At 42.4% G+C, this 24,241-nt stretch overlaps 1 protein-coding gene across 2 annotated transcripts; it reads right to left on the bottom strand.

Annotated features, from left to right (window-relative positions):
- Positions 1 to 1,087: 1,087 nt before the first annotated feature.
- On the bottom strand, positions 1,088 to 24,234 carry CENPN (centromere protein N). Of its 2 annotated transcripts, none has more exons than XM_055305702.1 (11): positions 23,788 to 24,234; positions 20,135 to 20,315; positions 18,806 to 18,851; positions 17,004 to 17,063; positions 16,297 to 16,373; positions 8,127 to 8,303; positions 7,716 to 7,817; positions 6,422 to 6,485; positions 4,649 to 4,761; positions 1,944 to 2,070; positions 1,088 to 1,715 (listed from the first exon to the last, which is right to left on the bottom strand). In XM_055305702.1, exons 2-11 carry the CDS (start codon positions 20,303 to 20,305, stop codon positions 1,633 to 1,635), a joined length of 1,020 nt encoding a protein of 339 aa, XP_055161677.1. In that variant the 5' UTR covers positions 20,306 to 20,315; positions 23,788 to 24,234; the 3' UTR covers positions 1,088 to 1,632. The 2 variants fall into 2 exon arrangements, with proteins under 2 accessions (XP_055161677.1, XP_055161679.1); XM_055305704.1 differs by having other exon boundaries at positions 18,806 to 18,848.
- Between the last annotated feature and the right edge of the window lie 7 nt (positions 24,235 to 24,241).

Below are 24,241 nucleotides of genomic sequence, written 5' to 3'. Positions count from 1 at the left end.
AATAAATTCCTCTGGCTGTAGCGGTCTTTGGGTCTACACTTACTGATCCATCTGTTCCCAAGACTGCATCTGGATGAATGCAGTATGTGTCTCTGGATCACCAAGAACATAAAAGAAGTTCTAGTGTAAGTCAGCGACATACGAAGAAATTGAACTCCCCTCTTCTATAGAATTGCACCAAATTATACCTTTAAATTTAAAGAATAATTCCTTTTAAAGAAGAACTGAGGGATGACTAAACATCAGGTACATAACAGATAAAGAGTTCCACATATTCTCATTTCCTCAAGCAGGTGCCTGTCTCGGAGGGCTGCAAGGTGCAGCCTCAAGTGATTCCGCTGTAGGGTGGGTAATAGAATTAGTGTCTTCCTTGTTCAGGCTCCAACTGCACATCACTGCCAAGCACCAGGGAGGGCAGGAGCCTGTGAGGAACCATCCCCGAACCAGCAGGGCCTCTGTGCAGAACTAACAGAGGCGTTCAGGCACCGAGCAAAAGTGCCCCCCACATGTGTGCACACAGGGACAGGTGCTCAACACCATGTCTATGGTCTATAAGGAAATTAGCATTACCGAGCCCCTGCAGACTCAGTGCCTCACTGAGATAATGGAAGTGTCTATACCATTTGCTATTTAAGTCAAAAAACATATTTTTTTGCATATCTATAATCTGTAGATAGTACCATCACAGCATAAAGTATTCTTCAGCCCCACTTCTCTGACTGTATTTACATATCTGCATATTAAGCCTGTTTTTGGTTTTCTTTTTCTTTCTTTTTTTTTTTTTTTTGGTTTTCATCAAAAGTAATTGATGTACCAGTTTTTAAGTATCTTCATTCACAAATTCATGTTTTCTTCACTGCTTTGCCCACTGGCTGACACCATTTCAATTATTCAAACTTCTAGCAGCTGGAGGTACCTGTATGTATGTTGTTACATGACTATTTTATCATCATAATATCTGTTTTTATACCCCAAATCCTTTGTGGAACAAAATAGGGACTAGATTTTGAAACATAATTAAGAAAGGACATGCTACTTAGTGATAATCACTGAAAAATTTCCATCAGAAGTAACTGATATACCAGCTTTTCAATCTTTATTCATAAATCAGTATAATATGGTGAGTCTTAATATATGATAAAACAGATTATGAAAAATATCATATTTACAATGAAACCATTAATTTATATTACTGAATCATTTGATATGCTACCTCCTGCAATAGCATCATGGACCCAACTCTACCCTTTGAATGGACCAATTATATGATTTTCCTAGGAAGTTTTGAGTTAAGGATAGTTTATCGCTGCTTCTTTCCAGGATCCAAGTCTTCAGACAAATCCCTGGAAACAAGCAATTAGAACCTGATTTCTCCAGGATGGAGGAGAAAAAGGACATGTCACTTTTTAAAAGCTCACAGTTGCTATGCTTTGCAGGATATGGGAGAGAGGGGTACACAGTGGAGGAATACAGAATCAATCCCAATAAATATACTGAACATTTGTGAACTGTCAATATCAATAATTAATTTCTAAAACACAAGTTCATACACAGAAGCTATCCTGCTAGCTGTTAATTAAATGCATAGACAATAGTCAAAGAGATGCTGTGCTTACAAAAACCACATACATCTTATTTATCTTTAATTCTAAAATAATTCATCCCCTTATTGGGTATGCAAGTGAGCAATGGAGAAAGTGGTGCATCTGCAATACCTGAAATTAAAAAAGAAAAGAAAATGAGTCAGTTTAACAATGGCCAAGATTTGAGGGCAGATTATGGACCCTCATGATGTGCAGAAGCAGAACATGCAAAATAGGGCATGAGGGGATAGCAGATGAGAGCCAGGAGAACACTTAAGAGGTAATTAGCCAGCCAAGAGAGAGGATCGAATGTAGTCTGCTGTTAATTCTTCCTGCCTGTAAAATAAGCTGACTACTTACCAGCTGGTGCTAAGGATTTCAATGCTTCTAGAAGATGCGGGCTGGAGAACTTTATTAGGCACCGGAGGGGCTCTTTTCTCTCCGCCAAGATGTCTCCATTGAAGTCACTTTTGAATTTTGTTTCAAGCTGTCAATGAATATATTTATAAATAACTACTAAATATATCAGCTGGAATGGCAAACTATAATGGAATCAGGTTATGCATTTTATTAATTCTTGTCATCAAGAAATACAGGGATTAAGGGGTGTGTGAGCCACTTAAATTTGCTAACTGCAAATGTAGAGGAAAAACCAGTGTTATCAAATGGTATCACACATAAAATACTTGGCACCTGACACACAGGAGACCTGGGAGGTCAGTTCCACCTTCAGGTGACCTGAGCATTTAGTATGCCTTCTTCTTCTTCTTTTTTTTTTTTTTTAAAGATTTTATTCATTTATTTGAGAGATCCAGCAAGCATGAGTGGGGGGAGGGGCAGAGGAAGAGGGTGGGGGAGAAGAAGGCTCAGGGAGCCGGAGCCAGATGCAGGGCTTAATCCCAGGACTCTGACACATGACCTGAGTTGAAGGCACATGCCTAACCCACTGAGCCACCCAAGTGCCCCCTAGTTTGCATTCTTAACAGCAAATTAGCACCATCTTTTGTAATCTGTCATTTTGATGCAAAAGTATGTCTTTTGAGTCACTACCACTATTTATTTTTACCTAATCATGTAAGATTTCAAAAGTACACAATAGTAAGGAACACAATATAATAAGCCCCGTGTGCACATCCTGCAGCTGAAACCATTATCAATTCACGGCTAGTCTTGTATCATCTACAACCCTACCTCCCCGTTCCTTACTGACCACGGCAATCGGATTATTCTGAAGTAAATCCAAGACACGATACTAATCCATTTAATATTTCAGTATGTATCTAAGAAAGACCTGAGAAGGACTCTTTTTAAAAATTTCACCATAACATTACCACATCAAAAAAATTAGTAACAACCTCCCAATCCTTTAATAGCATCAAATATGCAAATCCACTGCTTCAATAGGTACTTGAGTTTTAGACTCTAAGTTCAATTTTTTTTAGTTAAAATGACTCTTAAAATTTATTTTTATTTATTTATTGTTAAAGATTTATTTATGTATTCATTCATGATAGACCTAGAGAGAGAGGCAGAGACACAGGCAGAGGGAGAAGCGGGCTCCATGCCGGGAGCCCGAATCGGGACTTGATCCCGGGACTCCAGGATCGCGCCCTGGGCCAAAGGCAGGTGCCAAACCGCTGAGCCACCCAGGGATCCCCGACTCTTAAAATTTAAAGGCAGTATCCTGAAATATTTGGAGGTTGAGTAATGTCTGCAACTACCTCAAACGGTTCAGAATAAATCAACAAAAAGAAATTAAGTAATTGTGGCAAAATGTTAACAACTGGTGAATTGAAGCAAAGCGGAAATAGGTGTTCATTGTAATATCCTTGCAAGTGTTCTGAAGGTTTGACATTTTTCAAAATAGAAAAAGTAGGGAAAATTAAAAGCTTATATGAATCAATGTGTACCTTGACTTATAGAGTATAGCTATTCTAAACTGTATATACAAACTGAGATTTGTGGATTCTTACTTATTCCTGATCAATGGTTCTCTTTAGTGGGCAGAATCAGCCAGAGGGCTTGTAAGAACAGATGGTTGGGTCCCACCTCCAGAGTCCCTGATCCAGTAGGAGGACCACAGTGGGGCCAAGAATCTGCATTTCTTACCCATTCTCAAGTAATGCTGATATGGTGGGTCCAGAGACCACATTTGGGAACCAGTGTCCTAGAGTATGGGCTGTGCAAAGGAACTGGGTTAAAACTGCCATTTAGGGAGCACTAAGTGAAAGATATCAATCACCTTTTCCCACTAAAAACAAATTAAAGAAAATAGGTGTCAGGCTTGAGTGATCAGATGAATGGCAGATTTAAAGTATTGCCTGTGGCTGTAGGGGGTGCTACGCAGAAAGAATTTTACTAGACGGGGGAGGGTGTTGAATGCCAAGTATTAGATTAGGGCAATCATCATATGAACCTTGAATTCTTCTATTGGGGGCACTGGGCTTGCCCCTAAGCTGGCCTTCTTGGTGGGCAGTGGCACACTTCTGGAATGAGCTAGATTCGCAGTATTGACTAGGCTACTGGTTTTTCTCCTGTGATGCCAACTGGGTTATGTCATGACTTATTTTTTTTCATTTATTCTTTTGTTCAACAAGTATTTATGAGCACCAACTATGTGTGTTGCTCTAGGTGTGGATGGGCTAGAAAGGTAGAACTTACAATTTTCTCCCCTCAAAAATATAGATTGTTGCCAGTTATACATAACTAAATTAATATGTAAGATTAAATAAAGGTAAATTCATAATTTTGAAAAGTCCCCTTTGCTAACAGAGGCACTTAATAAATATGATAAAGATGTCTATCCTAACTCATAAATTCATTATGCAAAATTAAAGTGATACTATACCTATTGTGGTAAGTAATGTATAGAACTGCTGCATCACTGCTGTACACTTAAAACTGCTATAACATCGTGTGTCAACTCTATTCAATAATTAGAAAAAAATTAAAAAAGAAAAAAGTGATAAAGGAAAAGAAAGTTTCTTAAAGCTGTCCACTTAAAGTTTTTGTTCTTTTAAACAAATATGGATAACTCATAGTTCACATTTAGAGCAAAGTCCCACCTTATATTGTGCGAATTCTAGTCTTGGTTGAGAATAGTCTCCAAAAGTTTCCTGAGTAACTCTCTGGACTCTCTCTTTTTCTATTCTGTTTTCATGAATGATCCGAGAATCCACTAAATATGGAAGATTTCAAAAGAAAACAGATATTAGAAATGTATTTCATCCGTAAAGTATCCTCTTTTCATTCCTTTCAACTTGCTCGTGTCATTTAAAAATAATGTTTAGTTTCTTCTCTTGACTGCAATAATTCCTTATTAAAGCAAAGTTGCAAAGCACAGGCTGATAAATAAAATAAAAATCCCCCATTCTGCCAATGCATAGAAAGCACTGTTAACATTTTAATGTATTTCTGTCTAGCCTTTTCCTTAATGAATAGAAAGATAAGTATTTTCTAAACTGAGATGATAAAATACACACAATTTTGCATACTGCTTTCTCTACTTAACATGAAATTAAGGGCAGTTCCTATGCCATCGGAAAGTCATAAAAATGTTTATTCATAACTGCTGTACCATTTCATTTTATTGCCAAATCATTGCTGAGAGATAGGAAAATGTTCATTTCTATAAATCTAGATTGTATCCCACCACTCTTCTCAACTTTCTAGTTCACTTCAGTAGTTTCTTACTCTCTTCTCCTGGGTTTTCCAGGAGACACTCCTGCCATCTTCAAGTAGCAACAAAGTCACCATTCTGATTATTCAAGGATCAGTTTATCCAGTGCATTTGGAGACAGGGCTCCAGGGCTCCACACTCAAGAGAGATTTGGATTTCACACCTGGCTTTGGTGATTATTAGCTGTGTAACTTTGCCTAGCAAGTTACTAAACCCTTCTGAATCCCAGCTGCCTGATGAATAAAGGACTGTTCAGGAGACCACTATGAAGATGAAGGAAGTGATACCTATAAGCATCTGAGTGTGGTGCTTGGCACAACAGAAATGCTTGATTATAAGTTAATTTTTAAGTGTTATTATTTGATGTTCTAGTAAATTCTAAAAGGAACCTATGGTAGCTTAGTTTCCCTTTTCATTAAAAAAATTTTTTTTTAAAGATTTTATTTATTTATTCATGAGGAGACCGAGAGAGGCAGAGACCCAGGCAGAGGGAGAAACAGACTTCCCACAGGGAGCTCAATGTGGGGCTTGATCCCAGGACCCCAGGATCATGACCTAAGCCAAAGTCAGACATTCAATCACTGAGCCACCCAGGTACCCCCCCACCAATTTTTTTTTCTTAAATATTTTATTTATTTGAGATAGAGAGAAAACGTGAGTTGTGGGAGGCGCAGAGGAAGAGGGAAAAGCAGACTCCCTGCTGAGCAGGGAGCCAGACATGGGATTGATCCCTGGACCCCAAGATTATGACCTGAGCCAAAGACAGCCAGCCTCCCAACCCATTGAGCCACCCAGGAGCCCCTTAGTTTCCCTTTTCAACAGAAAGTTAATTTTCAATTTTTCTGAAAGCAGTAGATAGTTTTGAATCCGGCTCCTAGGGAATCCCTGGGTGGCTCAGTGGTTTATTGCCTGCCTTCGGCTCAGGGCGTGATCCTGGAGTCCCAGAATTGAGTCCCACGTCGGGCTCTCTGCCTGGAGCCTGCTTTTCCCTCCGCCTGTGTCTCTGCCTCTCTCTTTCTCTGTCTCTCATGAATAAATAAATAAAATCTTAAAAAAAAAAAAATCTGGCTCCTAATGATTAGATGTTTTACCAAGTGACAGAAATCTAAAAAGCAATGATGTGCTTCCAAATTTCGGTTTTATCTTAAAACACACATACTGTGTATATCCAGCTCCAGGGGCTTTTCCTGCAGAGGTGTAGTGGAGTTGTAAGTTTCAAAGGTCTAAAAAAAGAAAAAAGAAAAAAAGTGAATCTTTTCCTAACTTTTAACATCTTGAAATATAAATAATAAATGGTTTTAGTACATAACAGCTTGTCAAATCTTATCTTTATTTATTTATTTATTTTTCAACAGAAAGAGATTTGAGGCCACATCCAGGCTGAGTTAAGCATTCCTCCCAGAGCAGGAGGCTGGCAGAGGCTGCTGGGCCAGCAGCATGTCTGTTTTGAATGAGAAGCTCTGTACTTTGTTAGCATAAAAATGATTCTGGATGAAGCCTGGGTGGTAAGTGGAAAAGCTAGAAGAATCCCAGGCAGAATTTGCAATGTGATGCTTCAGCTTTATAGCTCCATCTTCATTACTGTAAAATATTCCCTGACGCTCCTTTTGGAAAAATCATTTTGCTACTGAAGCCAATCTCTTAATCCCATTTTACTTGCTGTTGATGTTTTTATAATTAAGCATGTGACAGTGTGAATTTTCCTAAGAATGCAACTGTCATAGCAGAACAGGTGGGAGGGTGGAGGGTAAGAGGGGAGAGGGTTACTGTGGGCAAAAACCATTAACGTAGTGTTAGATTTTTTTTCCATAGAGTGGCTTGCAGAGAGCCATCACTTCTTTCTACTTAAAAGAGATGAAAATACACATAAATATAACATATCTAAGGGCTCAAAGATATACCCAGAGCACTAACAATCCATCTACAGGAGTCTAAACATATGAGCACACTGTTGCCATGCAGAGAAAATAATCCTGAGTCTGAGTAAAGCCAGATCTCTTATCATGAAAGGAAACAATGCCTTCAAATAATTTCAACAAACAAATAAATTGTGGGATTTAATAATAAACCAGTGCTTTCCCCCTTCCTTGTAATTCCTATATCACCTGCTTGACTAATGGGACAAAAAAATGAATTCTACTTCTCTCGGGCATAATAAAATAATATAATTAGCTTTGAAAGACAGTGTCAAGTTACTCCAAATATAAATTCTAACTGGAATAGCTGATTTGGAAACTGGGATCTGTAACAAACTCTAGTGAATAGTATAAAACACAATGCAATTTAACAAAGAGGACAGTGAGGCACTGTGGTTTCCTTTTATGTTAACTCACTAAAGGCTTTTTTCCACTTCAGTAATATCGGAAATAATCTCCTTCTGTTGGAGGTGGATTTTCCCACCTGCTCAGATGCTTCTAACACAAGTGTGAACGAGAAAATGGAGATGTGCTTACCTGATTATACTGTTTAAAAACAATAGCCTTCAGAGAGTCCAGATACCGGCTTCTCAGGTCCATTTTCACAATTTTATGGTGATTGCTAGCAACTGTCAGTGCCTGGAAGTGAAAATTGGCAAGACTATTAGGATTACCACGTTTATCCCCCAATATCTGTAATAACTATAATATTTGGTTAAATTTTTGTATTAAGCACACATTACTTCTAGATTAACAGACAATAAGAGAGAACTCCAAACTCATGCTTGTGCCATGCTACCACTTGTAGAACACTTTCTGCTTGTTTTAGGAAATCAAGAATTACATGTGGCATTTTATATAAAATGCATATTGAGCAGTTTAACCCTACCTAAACCTCTGAGATAAGAGTATTAAGAATATTATAGCTTATAGTAATTGGTTCCATACCTGACCCAGAAGAGGTATATTGCTCCTCAGTGGGCAGGAGGAAGTGAAGGCATAGGGAGTCTGGGAGTAATATACCACATAAACAGGTTTGTACTGGTTTGGCTTTCTATACTGCGTTCCCCAGGCAATTCGAATCCATACTGCATTCTCCTCAGCATCTCTGAAGCTGACCATCACCTTAAAAAGAAAAAAAAAAAAAAAAAAAAAAAAGAGTTAAGTTTCCTAATTAAAATCTGTACCAGGGGTACTGGCTGGCTGAGTTGGTACAACATATGACTTTTTTTTTTCTTTACAACGTATGACTCTTGATCTCAGGGTCATGAGTTCAAGCCCCATGTTGGACATAGAGCTTACTTAAAAAAAAAAAAAAGCCACACACACACAAAAATCTGGGGCGCCTGGGTGGCTTAGTCAGTTAAGTGTCTGCCTTCAGTTCAGGTCATGATCCTGGAGTACTGGGGTCGAGGCCCATGTCAGGCTCCCTGTTCAGTGGGGAGTCCACTTCTCTCGCTCCCTCTGCCCCTCTCTAATAAATAAAATCTAAACAAATAAACAAAATCTGTGGCACCAGCAAGTGCTCTTTAGGGGTGAAGGATGTTACTATAACATTGCACAGAGGCTGAGATCCAGCAGTCTTTTCTACTTTCCATTACAGTGTTTAGGGATCTTTGGGAAAAGATTTTGCGGTTGTTTTGGAAAGATACATTATACCTTGCCAGGTCTTTTGGAAAGAAAACAAGTTTTAAATCCTCCAATCAGGACATCCCAATTTTTCAATAATTTCTTGGGCTTGTTTAAAAAAAAAACAACAACTGTTCCCTGATATGTAAAAATTTATGAATGAAGGCAGTCTTGCAAATGACATACCTGTTTCATAATAAAGCCGTTTCAGCATCAAGCACAGACCTAGGGATCCCTGGGTGGCGCAGCGGTTTGGCGCCTGCCTTTGGCCCAGGGCGCGATCCTGGAGACCGAGGATCGAATCCCACATCGGGCTCCCAGTGCATGGAGCCTGCTTCTCCCTCTGCCTATGTCTCTGCGCCTCTCTCTCTCTCTCTGTGTGTGACTATCATAAATAAATAAAAATTAAAAAAAAAAAGCACAGACCTAGTGTGCACTATAAAGTTTAATAGTAAGATTTCTATGTAGTAATGGGCTCTAATATATTAATCCTAATGCTCGTATGCATTTAACTCAGATGCTAGTAATTACTCCAAAGTAATGTGGTAACAATATAGAAAATTCTATTTCATTTCCATTTCATGGATAAAACACAGATTTTTCCAAACTTCTAAATATAACTGCCAGTTCGTTTGGAATTTAATAGCCTGTTCCTAGATTCTTAGGCTCCCCCTCAATTCAGCTTCCCCTGGGAGGCCAGATCCTGGACAGGAGGCACCCGAGACAGGCACAGTTGGCTTGCCCACATCTCTTTACTTCCTCCCTCTTGTATCCCACTCCAGAAGAAGCAGGCTGCAATGTGGCTGCTGGCATTAGCAAAAAAGGCAGTTATTCTGACTCTGCCCACTCTTTATCTGGCTGCTTTCCTGTATTCCCTTGGTGTATGATACAAGGAAACTTCCTTGTTTGGTGTGGAGGGTGTGGAGCATGTGGAGTGTGAGGAGCTTTCCTGTATTCCCTTTCATGATAAGGGATCTGGCCTTACTCACAGACTCAAGGTTATTATTTCCTCTGCATGGCAACAGTGTGCTCATGTTGAGACTCCTGCAGATGGATTGTTAGTGCTCTGTGTATATCTTTGAGCCTTAGATATGTTATACTTACGTGTATTTTCATCTCTTTTAATTAGAAAGAAGTGATGGCTCTCTGCAATATTTCCTGTATTCCTGTACTTCCTGTTTTCCTGTATTCCCTTGGTGTATGATACAAGGAACCTTCCTTGTGTGGTGTGGAGGGTGTGGAGCGTGTGGAGTGTGAGGAGCAGCCTGACCTTCTTGAGTGAGCAGCACAGTGCTTGGCCCTAACAGGCGCTCAGTGGACCTCTGCTGGCTTAAATGGAAGAGGACAGGGTCTAATTCTGAATAGCCTCTTTATGTCACATTACAAAAGCAAAGCCTGTAAAATCAAGATTGAATGCAGTATGTGGAGGGAACATTTTACCAAAGGGAGAAAATTGGTTGTACTCAACATATTCAGGTAATCTCTCTAGCCCAGAGTGAGGATAATTTAGGTACAGCCTTGTGGAGAAGCTTAAAGATGTGTCCTCCCTACATTGGATGTATAGTTGGGCATACATGTTTAAGTGTACAGTTTCCTGGAGGTCCTGTATCACTTATCAAATTTTTCCTAAGGGTCTATGATCCAAAAAAGATTAAATAAAGATCAATGGACTAAGAGAAAACAATATTCACAGAATCAATATAATCTTGGCCAGGTGGCTTTCAGATATTAGGTCTCACATTCTTCTAGTAAAGATGATATTCAGATACCTGAAGAGGTAGGGCTCAAATGCAGACCGTTACTATTTTCCTAAGAAACTACCTTAATAGATATCATCCTTTAGTAGTCAGGACAAAGCATTTTTCATCAAGGATAGCTCAGATAAATATTGTTCAAGCCTAACTGGCCATGGCCACAAAAAAGTTTAGTGTGGTAATCAAATGTAACACAGAGAATTGCTACATATTTAATTATATTAGTATTAGTATATTTAGCATAGACTATCATTATTATACCACATGATCTACAGGTATTAAAAGGAGAGTAAATATGCTACCTTTTTACAATTGAAACATATTTTAGTTTGTCTTTTCTTTCTTTGTAAGAACATAGTGTTTTGAATAGTTTTACATGGTAAGATAAAGAGTTAATCTCTCTCTCTTGCACACAGAGATACACACACTCTCAAAGGCTCTGGATGGGTGGGATGTCCTGTAGCACAGGCTCCACCCATTACTCCCCAGTTAGGTTCCCAGCTCCCTCTCATACCAGCTTCTCTACCCAATTGGTTCAAGGGCGGGAAGTTCTTTTTTTTTTTTTTTTTAAGGGCAGGAAGTTCTTTTTTTTTTTTTTTTTAAATTTTTATTTATTTATGATAGGCACACAGTGAGAGAGAGAGAGAGGCAGAGACACAGGCAGAGGGAGAAGCAGGCTCCATGCACCGGGAGCCCGACGTGGGATTTGATCCCGGATCTCCAGGATCGCGCCCTGGGCCAAAGGCAGGCGCCAAACCGCTGCGCCACCCAGGGATCCCAGGGCAGGAAGTTCTTAACCTGAAGTCCCTCGTCAGAACTCAGAGTGCTTAAGAACTAACTGAAATTTAGCATCTTCTTTAATTGTGAAGGTAGGCAACAAAATGTGGAATGTTAGGACCTGTTTGTTGTTTGTAGAAACTGTCCCAAATATTTTCTCAATACAATTGTTGGCACCTGCCTCAAAAATATAATTTACGTCTTTGAAACTGTTTTTTAGACCTACTATGAGAGTACTTACTGTGTTAATTAAGAAACACATGATGACTACAGCACAACTTAGTATTTTAATGCCTTAATAATGGTCTTTTAACATATTTTGTTTTTCTTGTAATTCTATGTATTATAGCATTTAAAAATAATCTTCTGGGGATCCCTGGGTGGCTCAGCAGTTTAGTGTCTGCCTTTAGCCCAGGGCATGATCCTGGAGTCCTGGGATCAAGTCCCACATCAGGCTCCCTGCATGGAGCCTGCTTCTCTCTCTGCTTGTGTCTCAGCCTCTCTCGGTCTGTGTCTCTCATGAATAAATGAATAAAATCTTTAAAAAAAAATAATCTTCTAAAAAGTGGTGTGTAAGTTTCACTAACAGCAAAAGGTGTCCTTGGCAAAGAAAGGTTAAGATGTCTGTCCTACAGCAGCGGGCAAGTTTATTTTCACTCCAGGAGTCTCTACATGGCATGATATCACCATTGTCAGCCTTTAGGAAAGTGAGGTTATCCAGCTGCTAGTTAAGTTATGAAGAGGAAAGTAGGAAGTTGAGTTGAAAAACAGGGTTAGCACATGTGGGCCAGCTCGCAGCAGGGGAGCCAGGGAGACAGAAAAGACACAGGGTGGTGGGCGTCTGCTGGCCTTTCAAGCAGGAAGATCTGACCAATAAAAAAGCTCCTTTGTTCTCCCAGCTTTCCCACTAATCTGCCTGAAATTCATTCAGGAGGCAAAGGCTTTTGGCACACTGCAGTGACAAAAGAAGAAATCTAACCACTGAAATACATGGCCATGGAAGTAGGAAGATATGGGAGCACATTTCACTCTTCTAGAATGGTCAGGACAGGGGATCCCTGGGTGGCTCAGTGGTTTAGCGCCTGCCTTTGGCCCAGGGTGCAATCCTGGAGTCCCGGGATCGAGTCCCGCGTCAGGCTCCTGGCATGGAGCCTGCTTCTCCCTCCTCCTGTGTCTCTGCCTCTCTCTCTCTCTCTGTCTATCATAAATAATAAATAAAAAATTAGAAAAAAAAAGAAAAAGAAAAAATAGAATGGTCAGGACAGGAGGCGTGGGGTTCAGACCACAGAAGTTCCTGGTGCTGGACGGAAGGGCAGGAAAGACTGTCACAGGGGAAGAAGACACTGAAAGGGAAGGACTCTGACAAACTCTGAACTGCAGCTAAGAGCAGCTCTCTCTATGCTTTTAGCATGGGGTGAACAGGGTGGGAACATGGTTTCTCAAAAGGATTTAGCCAGTCGTGTTTGGCTTCATAAAAAAGGCTGCTTCCAGAAGGGTCCAGACCAAATATCTATATTTATGGACAACTGGCTAGGGATTCTGGGCCAGTGAGGCTCGTTGTTTAAAGAAAAGCAGGTGCACATGCCATACCCACAGTCCATATGGGACTCTCCTTTAATCTCTGAAAAGTGTATTATCTCATGGTATGAATATATTTCAAATATAATAAAAAATAACAACTTAAGAACAGAGTAGCAAAGAGTGATTATTCACAAAAGATAAAAAACAAAAAACACTCCTCCCCACCCCCGAAAACCCAAAGAGGAGACATACCTTCTCTTGGCTCACAATTACCCTTGAATTAATTTATAAATTAAGTAGACCTCCACTCAACACGATGAAGATTTCATTTTGTAAACCTGATAAAATGATTCTAAGTTTCTTCTTGAAGAATAGCCAGGACATTTTTGGTAAAGAAGAGTAACTGGGGGTAGGAACAGGGCTGACTTGTTTTAATGGTTATTAAAATATTTTACAAACCACAGAATTAGAGGAATGAACGATTTGCAAAGAATGTGCTCAATCCATTCATCCCCAGCATCTGTTGCACACTTGCCTGTGTCAGAGAGGGGCAGGATGGTCGGTTTTCTCTCAGGGGGACTATGACAATTAAAGTAGGAAAAGGGAAGAGTATGTGACAGTAGCACAAGACAAGGGAACTGCCATGGGGGGAGGGCAGGGACACTCCCTGAGGGAGCACTAGTTAAAAGGAGGCCTGAAGGATGGGGAGGAATGAGCTGTGTCAAGGCCAAGTAGTGGAGGTTCTTCCAAGGAGGAGAGGGAACAACCTGTGGCAAGTTCAAGAACTGGAAGAAGACTGGCTCAGTTTGGCTGGAGTGTAGAGTACAGGTGTTGGATGTAGGAGTGCACAAGGAGAAATAGATCAGAAGTAGAACAGACTCTAAAAGCATGAATGAATCTGAAGAATCCAATGATGATAAACCAGTAGAAAAAGCTCAATTAGTCTACAAGTGGCACTGGGACAACTCATTAGCTTCTGAAAGGGAAATGATGAACGACTCCATCACCACCTCCCTCCTTGCTTCCACTAAAGTAAGTTCCCATGGCCGAACCTCACCGGGGGGCAGGATGAGTGCAGAAACTTGGGGGGTGCTCTGGCAAAAGACAGAAGGCAAGGAAGGGAGTCAGTCAGAGACAATGAAGTGCACTTTTGGATGGGCAGAAGACAACCGGAAGACAGAGATGGAGGATCAAGAGGGTCTGACTGCCAATTCTTGTGACCTTCCTGAGCACAAGAAATGGATGTTGTGCATCTGGTGCAGGGCAGAGACTAAGCTGTGAGAGCCTGCCAGTGTCACCATGAGGAGCATGAGCTCAGAGCCACCTGCCTGGCTTTAAACCCCAGCTCTGACGCTTACCACTGGGAGACCCACCTTGTTTTATGAGGAGGGTGCAGTGAGTTAGTGACTGGCAAGGGCTTAGCCCAGGGCCTGGCACACGTAGCTGTTTGCAATCAGCATTACTGGGGAAAGAGAACCATGGGATTTTATGATATCACTAGTGCCGCCAAACAGGGAGGTTCTCAAACTTGACATTAGCATCACCTGGAGGGCTTGGGCCCACCCCTATGGTGTCTGAGGGAGCCCAAGAATTTGCAGGTCTAATATGTTCCCAGGTGACATGGATGCTGCTGGTCTGGGGATCATACTGTGAGGAGTACGGCCTTTCAAAACCCGGTTTCAACACAAAGACAAGAGCAGTGGCCAGAATGCAAGGGGCTTAGGCACGAAGCCAGCAAGGGTGTATTACCCTTTCAGAGGGTCTTTTTGGAAAGGTTTTTGAAGTCGCCAATAAATACCACCCTTCCAGCCTGTTCTGCTAGACCCACTGCTAGACATAAGGCAAGAGTTGGTAGGTGGAGGCCAAGCAACTGGCCCACTGCTCAGGCAAGTGGCCACCCAGATGTCAAAATCTGTGTGCAGGCAGAGTTGCCCACATGGTCATGGGCAGAAGCACCCTGGCGTGCCTCCCTTGCAGGGGGAGAGCCAGCTCTGGAAGAGGAGCCCACGATAAATGTCCCTGTGGGCATGGCTGCTCTTATTCTCCTGCCAGAGAGAGGGGAAAGGGACAGGGAAGGGGGGCCAATGTCACTGTGCCAGCAGGACACAGCAGGAGCAAGAAAAGAACATTTCTCTCCAAGAGCGTTGTGGTCAAAAGAATAGAGCTTGAGGCTGAGCACTGGGAGTAGATGTCCTTCCACTGAGACCTGAGCATGTTTATACATAGCAGAGTCGGAAGCAGTAGAGACTATAAACTTGAAACAGAACAGAGAATAGCAAACCTGTGGTCCTACGAGGCTGCAGGAGATGGATTCCAACCTTTCACTGGAGGGGTGCTATAATAACTTGCTCAGTGACAAGCAGGTAGGTACAAGTATGGTGGAGGTCACAAAGGGTGAGCTGAGCAGATGGAAAGACCATTGTGTATGGAGAGGGAACACTACCATTCTGGAAAGGACAGCCAGAGCACAGTGACTGCAGCAGGTTTTTGGGAATGTCTTGCCATGCAAGGGGAACTAAGGCAGATCAAGGTGGGAAGAGAATGAAGTAAGGGAGGCCATTAAAAAAATGACTGCCTGAACCTACGGGACAATATTCGGTGGTGGGTGCCTGGGTGGCTCAGTTGGTTGAGTGCCTGACTCTTGATTTCAGCTCAGGTCATTATCTCAGGGTTGTGAGATTGAGCCCTGCATTGTGCTCTGTGCTGGGCGTGGAGCTTGCTTGAGATGGTCTCTCTCCCTCTGCCTCTCCCCTCACGCTCTCTTTCTCTCAAAAAAAAAAAAAAAAAAAAAAAAAAAGAGGGGGACGCCTGAGTGGCTCAGTGGTTGAGCATCTGCCTTTGGGTCAGGTTGTGATCCCGGGGTCCTAGAATCAAGTCCTGCATCAGGGTTTTTGCATGGTGCCTGCTTCTCTCTCTGTCTCTGCCTCTCTCTGTGTCTCTCATGAATAAATACATAAAATTAAAAAAAAAAAAAAACCTCAGTGGTACTTGTGGAATGGCAGCTGAAGATTCACGGGTGCTCTAGAGCTACACTGACCAGTTCTGTAGCCACCAGCCACCCGTGGCTACTGCACTAAAATTCACTACAGTTATAGAAGATGAACATTACACTTCCTCGGTCACACTGGTGGCCACATGTGGTTACTAGCCAGTGTACCAGACAGTGTGGATTTAGAACAGTTCCATCATTGCAGAGTTCTACCCACCAGTGCTCCTCTGAGAAAGAAGCATTTGGCCCTGAATTGACGGGTGAGGGGAGAGGGAAGTTTTCATAATTAAGGAGGATTTGTCTTTGATCTGGCTTAGCATAGTATGGGATATTAACAATTAAAATCCTTACCAAAAAATAAAAACAACCCAAGGTAGTAGGTAAATTTTAACTGCACAGATGTCTTGATATTGCATTTCATGGAAATTCAGACAAATTTAATTCTTACATTTTTCAATGCTCTCTGAAGAATTTTCTTAAATGAACTTTTGAATTGTTCCATATCAAAAAGGTCAATGTCTTCACCTGTCAAAGTGAAAAGAAAAAGAAAGACAAATCAAGAGAGTACAGTGTTCTAGAAATACATTTGCAAAGACTCTGAAGGTAAGCATTCTGTGTAACCTCGAAGAGCTACAATGATCAAATCAGAACAAAGCTGTCGGGTACCTCAGACACAGCATCACCAAATATATTTTTCATTTTTCCCACAAAAGAGTAATTTTGAAATTACTCATTTTGAAAGAAGAGACATTTAAGAGGAACATATTGCTATTCATTTTTAAATTGCCAAAATATAAAATCTAAGTGTTCAGTTTAAAATGGAAAACACTGAAGTCCCTGGCTGGCTCAGTGAGAAAAGCATGTGACTCTTGATCTCAGCATTTTGAGTTCAAGCCCCGTGGTGGGTGCAAAGATTACTTAAAAAAAAAAATTTAAGATTTTATTTGTTTATTTGAGAGAGTAAGCAAACAAGAGAAAAGGAGCAGGGGAGAGGGGCAAAAGGAGAGGGAGAAGCAGACTCTCCACTGAGCAGGAAGCCTGACACGGGGCTTGAACTCAGGACCCTGGGATCATGATCTGAGCTGAATGAAGGCAGATGCTTAACTAACTGAGCCACCTAGGTGCCACAATTTTTTTGAAAATGGGAAACATTACCTGGTCCTTTACTCATCTGAAAAACATCCCAAACTTTCCGGTGCCGATGAAATTGAGTATCTGAGAGAGGAAGGAAGAGCTTAATCCTGTTATATCCTAGAACTCTTAAGTAATGTGCTTATAAATACATATCTCAAATATGTATTTAACATGACACCAGAGAAATTAGGTCAGACACATTTTTGTTCAAAATATACCTTTTATATGGATTAAATCTTCTCCCCCCAACTATCATCTCACCCAGGCTATTTTCCTCCCTTGCTTGGATGCTCCAACAGACTCCTATAGGTTCTCTCCCATCCTCCCCAGTCTCTGTCTCTGCACTGTAACCAGTGAGCTCTGAAAAAACAAGAACCTGATTCTTTCTTGCTCATAATCTTCATTGCTCATAAGGCTTTGCATTATTCTTAGTATAAAGACTGAAATCCTCCAAGTGGCCTCTAAGGCTCTGTATCATCCACCTATCCATGCCTCATTTGATTTGACACCTCCTGTATCCCCGAGTTCCCATTTTTAACCTCTCCACTCCTCTACTTCATCCTCCTGCTCCAAGACTTCCAGCACTGTGCCCTTTGCTCTTCTGTTCCTTAATCTCCCATCTTCCCTTTACCTAGTTTATGCCACCCATCCTTTGGCTCTCAGCTCATGTCCTCAAGGAAGTCTTCCCTAAACCCTCCGTGTGGCAGATCCCACTCTGCTCACACAGAGCCCCTCTATGTTATCCTTCATAGCATCTGCTATAGTCTGCAAGAAGGCATTTGTGTGATTAAGTAACCTGCCTCCTCCATAAGACTATGACCTCGTAAGAATGAACCAACCTGTTTGACCCACTAGCACCTAACATACAGCCTGCCACTTAGTAGTGCTTAATGAACATCTGAACAAACATGTGAGAAATGGGAACTACGTGGATCCACCATTTATAGTCTCGATGTAATCCAATCACTGAAAATTAGACTTAACCAGAGGCTGATGTGTAAATGAATTCAGCTATTTCATAGTTGGAGCAGAATATAAAGCTAATATTTGTTATGCACCAGGTCATAAAAGGAGTTAATATAAGTTAATAATTAATAAATGCCAGGCTATGTTCTAAGAACTTGACAAGGACTCTTTATTTTATCCTCATCATAACCTTATGCAATGTTATCGTTATGATGTAGGTCTGTCAAATGATAATAGTAAGGCATAGAAATTCTTCCTCTCTAATAGACTTACTCATTTATTGATCCCATTTACTATCATCTCTGTTATGCTCCCAATGGCCTCCCCCAGGACTCACAGGGAAACAATGATAGAGCCATGAACCGAACCCAAAAAATCTGGCCTACGCTCTGTTGCCTCTTGATGAGGAGAGTAGACATCTTAAAAAAATAGAAAAGAAAACTAGGACACAAAGGAAAAGACCCAAAGACGAGGAAGGAGAGGGGAGGTAAAAAGCTACATTGTAATAAGAACATTGTCAGAAATAGATTTTCAAATTCTGCTAATAACAAACCCTAACACAAGTATCTACTATGTGCTTCCTATAGCCAGTGACCCTGCTAAGAGCTTTCCAAGAATCTGATTTAACCCTCCAAGCCACCCTGTGAAGTAGGTGCTACTGTTTTACTCCATTTTACTTAGGAGGAGTCTAGGCTTAGCAAGGTAATGTGACTTCTCAGCCAAGTCACGACTGGTACATGACAGAAGAGGGATGGAAACCAGGTCCACCTGATGGAAGAGTCTGAGCCCTTACATACAAAATGGCCTCTCTGATGAAATGGGACTGGGAAGTGTAAATACAAAGCACCGACACTCACAAACGATGTCTAAAAGGGCTGCATCATGGACACTTGCACGCTTCTTCTGAAAGAGAAGATAAAATATTTAGTGGTGATAGTTTGGTTCTGCTCCACTTACAGTACATTTGAGGGTTGCTCAGAGCAACTGTGTCCAGTTTATGCTCTCCTGACAAGTGTCTCGGTTCAAGCACTCCCCACTCTTCCCCCAGTCTACTTCTTGTTCATCACTTTCAGGCTCTTGTTTTGTTTTTAAATCAGCTCTATCCTTCTCAACTTTCTCTATATCGGGGTCTCCCAAGAGGGCACAACTGACATTTATTAGTTGGATAATTCTTTGTGTAGAGGGCTGTCCTAGGATGTTAAGGAACATTCTGGCTTCTACTCACTACAAGCCAGTGGCATTCCCGTAGCTCTGACAACCAGAAATGTCTCCAGACACTGTGTCCTCTGGGAGGTAAAACTGTCCTAGTTGAGAATCACTGTCCTATACATTTACATTTGTGTATATTATATAGTGTTTTTCAATGTTGTACATAAAGATCTAGTTTATCCTTTTCAATCGAAGAATATTTTGTTATGTGGATGTATCATTATTTATCTATTCTCCTAGAATAGCTGTCTCCAACTTTTTTTTTCAACTTTTTGTTTTTTTAATCAAGGCTACTTAACATTTCTCTGTCTCTCTCTCTCTCTCTCTCTATATATATATATATATATATTTACATGTTCATACCTAAGTATATAAATGTTTACCAATTATAATACTTATATATATATACATATATACACCTCCTTGTTTTTTATTAATTTTCCTTTTTTTAAAAAAATATTTTATTTATTTATTCATGAGAGACACAGAGAGAGAGGCAGAGACACAGGCAGGGGGAGAAGGAGGCTCCCTGTGTGGAGCCCAATCCCAGTACCCCAGGATCACGACTAGAGCCAAAGGCAGATGCTCAACCACTGAGCCACCTAGGTGCCCCATTAATTTTTCAATAAAAATTTCCCACAGTGGAATTGTTGAATCATAACGTGTATTTATTTAAGAGTGATTGAGGGAAGAATGTACAGGGATATGAAAGTTCTTTGTACTACACTTGCAACTTTTCTGAAAATCTGATATCTTTTTAAAACAAAAAGTAATAAATTCACATGAAAGAGGTCTTTTTTCCATACAACTTTAGTTTGATTTGTCAACATATAGCATAATACCCAGTGCTCATCCCGTCAAGTGCCCCCCTTAGTGCCCGTCACCCAGTCACCCAATAAAATCTTTAAAAAAAAAAGGAAGAAAAAAACCAAAGGGGTGGTGTGATGTGTAAGTTTCATCATTTTGAACACTGTTACCTCGCAGAGCAGAACCAAGTCCTGAACAAGAGATTCCTTTCTCTGCTGGAAGTTTACATTCTGTAGTTGCTTTTCAGACAAGAAATCCCAGGCTTTGAGGATTGTCATCATTTCAGTCATTGGGATTTTCAAGATAGTCCTCTTGAAAAACTCGGCCACAGTTTCATCCATCTCTTTGGCACTTTAATAAAAATAAAAACAGCACAATAAAGTATTAACCAAATATAAAAGTTTGACTTAACTGGGGGCACCTGGGTGGCTCAGTGGTTGAGCATCTGCCTTGGGCTCAGGCCGTGATGCCGGGCTCCTGGGATTGAGTCCCGCATCAGGCTCCCTGCAGTAAGCCTGCTTCTCCCTCTGCCTGTGTCTCTGCCTCTCTCTCTGTGTCTCTTATGAATAAATAAATAAAATCTTTAAAAAATAAAAAAGTTTAACTGAACTGAATTTTTCAGCATGTTTTTAGCCAAGATTTTGATTTGTAGGTCAAACACCCAAATGTTTATCTTCTTTCAGGCACTCTGCAAAGTGTTTTTCTTTTTTTTTTTAATATTTATTTTATTTTTTTAAATTTTTATTTATTTATGATAGTCACACACAGAGAGAGAGAGGCAGAGACATAGGCAGAGGGAGAAGCAGGCTCCATGCACTGGGAACCCGACGTGGGATTTGATCCCGGGTCTCCAGGATCGGGTCCTGGGCCAAAGGCAGGCGCCAAACCGCTGCGCCACCCAGGGATCCCAGTAAATAAAATCTTAAAAAAAAAAAAAAAAAGTGGTAAATGCTGCAGGGAGAATGGAACAGTGCTAGGAAATGATCAGTAGTTAAAATAGAGCAGGCTGGCGATGAGGTGGCAGTGGAGCAAGCAGGCCTTGTAGAGAAGGGGACATTTGAGCCAAACAAGGGGACAGAGTGAGCCACATGGCTAGCTGGTGGAAGAACTCGCTAGACAGAAGGAACAGCAAGTGCAAAAGCCCCAGGGCTTTCAAGGAATAGGGCGAAGGATGCCTCTGGTAAGGCCGGAGTGAGTGAAGAGAAAGAGAAGGCACAGAGGAGCAATAAGGTCAGAGAACGTGGAGGCCCAGGGATCACTGCAAGGATCATGGCTTCTACTCTGACAAACTGGGGACTGGAAGATTTTTGAGAAGAGGTGGGATCGGTCTGGCTACTATCCTGGGGGCGAGGGTGGAAGCAGGAGGCCAGCCAGGAGGCTGCTAAAAGGCAAGTAAGAGATGAAGGTGGAGAGAAGCAGAGGTGGCAGGAAGAGGTCAGACTCTGGATATGCTCTTAAGGGAGAGCCCACAGGAGTTCCTGATGGACTAGATGTGGGAAACAAGAGAGAAGAGTAAGAGGTGATAACAATGTCTGTAGCAGGCAGCTGGAGGAACGGAGCTATTACCTGAATTAGGGAAGACTAGAAGTGTGGGCAAAAGAAAGCTCAAGAATTCTGTTTTAAACATGTACATTTTGAGATTAATTGTTCAACTCCAAGAGGAGATACTGGAATAACCTGTGGGATGTATTGGTCTAGAGGACACAGTAAGCGATGGAGGTAAAGAGGGCGGTAGTCTCTTTCTCCTTTAAGATGTCACCAATTAACATAGTGCTGCTCTCTCACTTTTCCTGCCCGGTGCCTGAAGGGGAGGGGAGATTCTTTTAACTGTCCAACAAGTCTTGAGCCCCAAATCTGGTTTGGCTCTCTGAGCAACTGACAAGGGCAATGATCTGTCATGAGCATTGCTCAGTGGCTGTCTCACAGCTGTGGCCCTGGGAAGGGGGTTTCTGAGCCCTTTTATTATTTTCCTCGGGGCAGAAGCTGTGGGCCAAGGGTGACAGCTGATCTTAACTCTGCTACTTCATTTGGAGACCCTGATGCGCATCTCCCTCCCCCACCCCGGGCCCCTTTTAAAATATGGCACATAACAAGCAAGCAAGTGTGATTTCTAAAACAAGATTAAGGATAGATGCAGAATTTAAATTTAAATTCTCTGCCTCTCTTGCAATACAAGAAAAGAGCACACGGACTTCAGTGTCTATGTTCAAGATGCAGAAATCAGCCTGTCAATCTCCTTTGCTTCCACCATGCCTACGAGATTTGCGGGGACACAGAGAGACGTGCCCCTCTACAAGAATCCAGGCTGTGATTTACTCCTACCATTTGAGTGTTTGTTGAACACTGTACAAAACCTACACAAAACACCATTGCCAACTTCCAAAAAAGATACTGATAGTCAACAGGATTTTAAGAAGATAGTGAAAACAGCAGTTAAAGCAAAAATAAAGCGAATTATTAGGAGTGGTTTAGAAAAACAACTGAATTAAGAACGTGAGAACGCAATCAAGATCATGAGAACTGAGCCTGACTTGTTTTCTTATCCAGACACAGGACCAACCTCCCTCAAGGTCAACACTAAAATCCTCACCATGGTCTACAAGACCCTGTGTTTGCTTCTTGCCTCCCTCCCCATCACCTACCCCTCTCTCCCTGGCTTTCTGAGCTCCAGCGATATTCACCCTGAGTTCCTCTAGTACGAAGGGATCTTTCCAGAGAAGGGCTATTGTACCTGCAGTTACCCCTGCCTAGAAGGTTCTTCTTGCACCTGTTCACGTGGGGCTCTTGCAATGGAGAGCTAAGCTATCTCAGCTTGGATAGCTTCTAGGCTGACTTATTCTGACCACCCATTCTAAGGGTATCTCCCCACCTTCTAGTGCATATGGTCTTTAATTATCTTGCTTTAATTTACTGATTACTGCATTGCTTTACAATATTGGGAACTATGTCTGCTTTCTTCATGGCTAGTCTCTAACTGATCAATGCACATGAAATGAAATGTTAGATACTCTCTGTAAGCAGTGTGCTGAGGAGATAAAATAACCTGGAAAAAATCAGGGTCCAACAGTCAGTGATACATCAAACCAACGTCTCCCATCAAAAACACTGGATTTGGGGGTAAGCTTGTAAAACTGCAGATTCCCGGGCCCCGCTGATCTGAACTAGAAGGTGGGCGGCATCGAGCGGGGCGTGAGACCTTGCATTTTTTTTTTGGGGGGGGGAGGGGGAGCCTGATTCTCTAGAATCCCTCGGAAGGCTCCATTCTGGGTAGTTTGCAAAATGCCTCTCTATAGACTTCTGGTAGATTCTATGGACTTCAATCTCACCCATAAGGTTGATAAACCCCTGAGTAAACGCTTCTGGTTCCTCGTGACTAATTTCTTTTTAATCCTAGCTCTTAGCACAGGGCCTGGCATATAGCAGGTGCTCAAGTCACTGGTTCAATGAATGCAGGACAAGAAAAAAAAGAGCCCTTTTAGGTGAACTTTTTTGTAGATTTACGTGGAGGAGCTGCCATCGGAGTAGAAGGAAAAACACAAGAGGCCCACGGATGGGAAAAAAAAACCGGAAGCCAAGCCTGACTTAAAAGAAAAAAAAAAACAACAACCGAAACACCGAACTCCGCGCGCAGCCACAACCCTCGGAGAGCAGAGGCGGGTCAGGTAACACCCCGCGGGAGCTCCCGAGCTGACGCACGTCCGGGTAAGGCCCCGCCCCACTGTGGGCGGACGTGACGTCACGGCCGAGCGTCACTGCCCTCTGTCGTCCCAGCCTCAGCCGTGGTGCCCCACCTCTCCCCCGAGGCCAAGCGCCAGTCCAGCACCTTGGGACGTGTGGTAGTCGCGGAGAAGTCGCCCCGCAGGCCCGGGGTGTGGCTTCCTCCGGGCTCCCGCCGCACTCAAGGGCCCGATCCCACGCCGCGCGCGGGTCTCCTGCAGTCCGTCATCGCCCGCAGGGGCTCGGCAGCCGTTCCCGCCCGCTGCGCCTTCGAAGCCACCAATTGCCGTTCCGGCCGTCCCCCAGCCCCGCCTCCCCGGAGCTCCCCCTTTGGACTGTACCCTGGGCCCGGGGGGCCGCGTCGGGGAGCGGCCGAAGTGAAACTCGCCGAGGGCCCGCATCACGCCCGTCAGCGGCGAACACCAGCCCAGCGCAGCCGGCCGCGGCCCCTAGACCTGGCTGGTTGGTTCGGCAAGCCGCCCCAAGGCTTCGCGGCGCCTCCGTGCCCCCGCCGCCCTCCTCCGCAGCGCCCGGAAATGGGCCGGGCCGGGCCGGGCCGG

Source organism: Nyctereutes procyonoides, unplaced genomic scaffold (assembly GCF_905146905.1).
Source record: "Nyctereutes procyonoides isolate TBG_1078 unplaced genomic scaffold, NYPRO_anot_genome, whole genome shotgun sequence".
Classification (NCBI taxonomy): domain Eukaryota; kingdom Metazoa; phylum Chordata; class Mammalia; order Carnivora; family Canidae; genus Nyctereutes; species Nyctereutes procyonoides.
The sequence above is the reverse complement of the archived record's forward strand: the minus strand, read 5'-3'. Positions and strand labels throughout refer to the sequence as shown.

Bases quoted from the DNA above. Each gene is read 5' to 3' on its own strand.
- CENPN (XM_055305702.1), bottom strand. From the start codon at position 20,305: ATGGATGAAACTGTGGCCGAGTTTTTCAAGAGGACTATCTTGAAAATC. The intron at 16,374-17,003 runs GTAATGTTTCCC...TCACTTTGACAG, and splicing joins TCAGATGAGTAAAGGACCAG to GTGAAGACATTGACCTTTTT. The intron at 8,304-16,296 runs GTAAGAATTAAA...TTTCTTTTTAAG, and splicing joins TTCAGAGAGCATTGAAAAAT to GTGATGGTCAGCTTCAGAGA.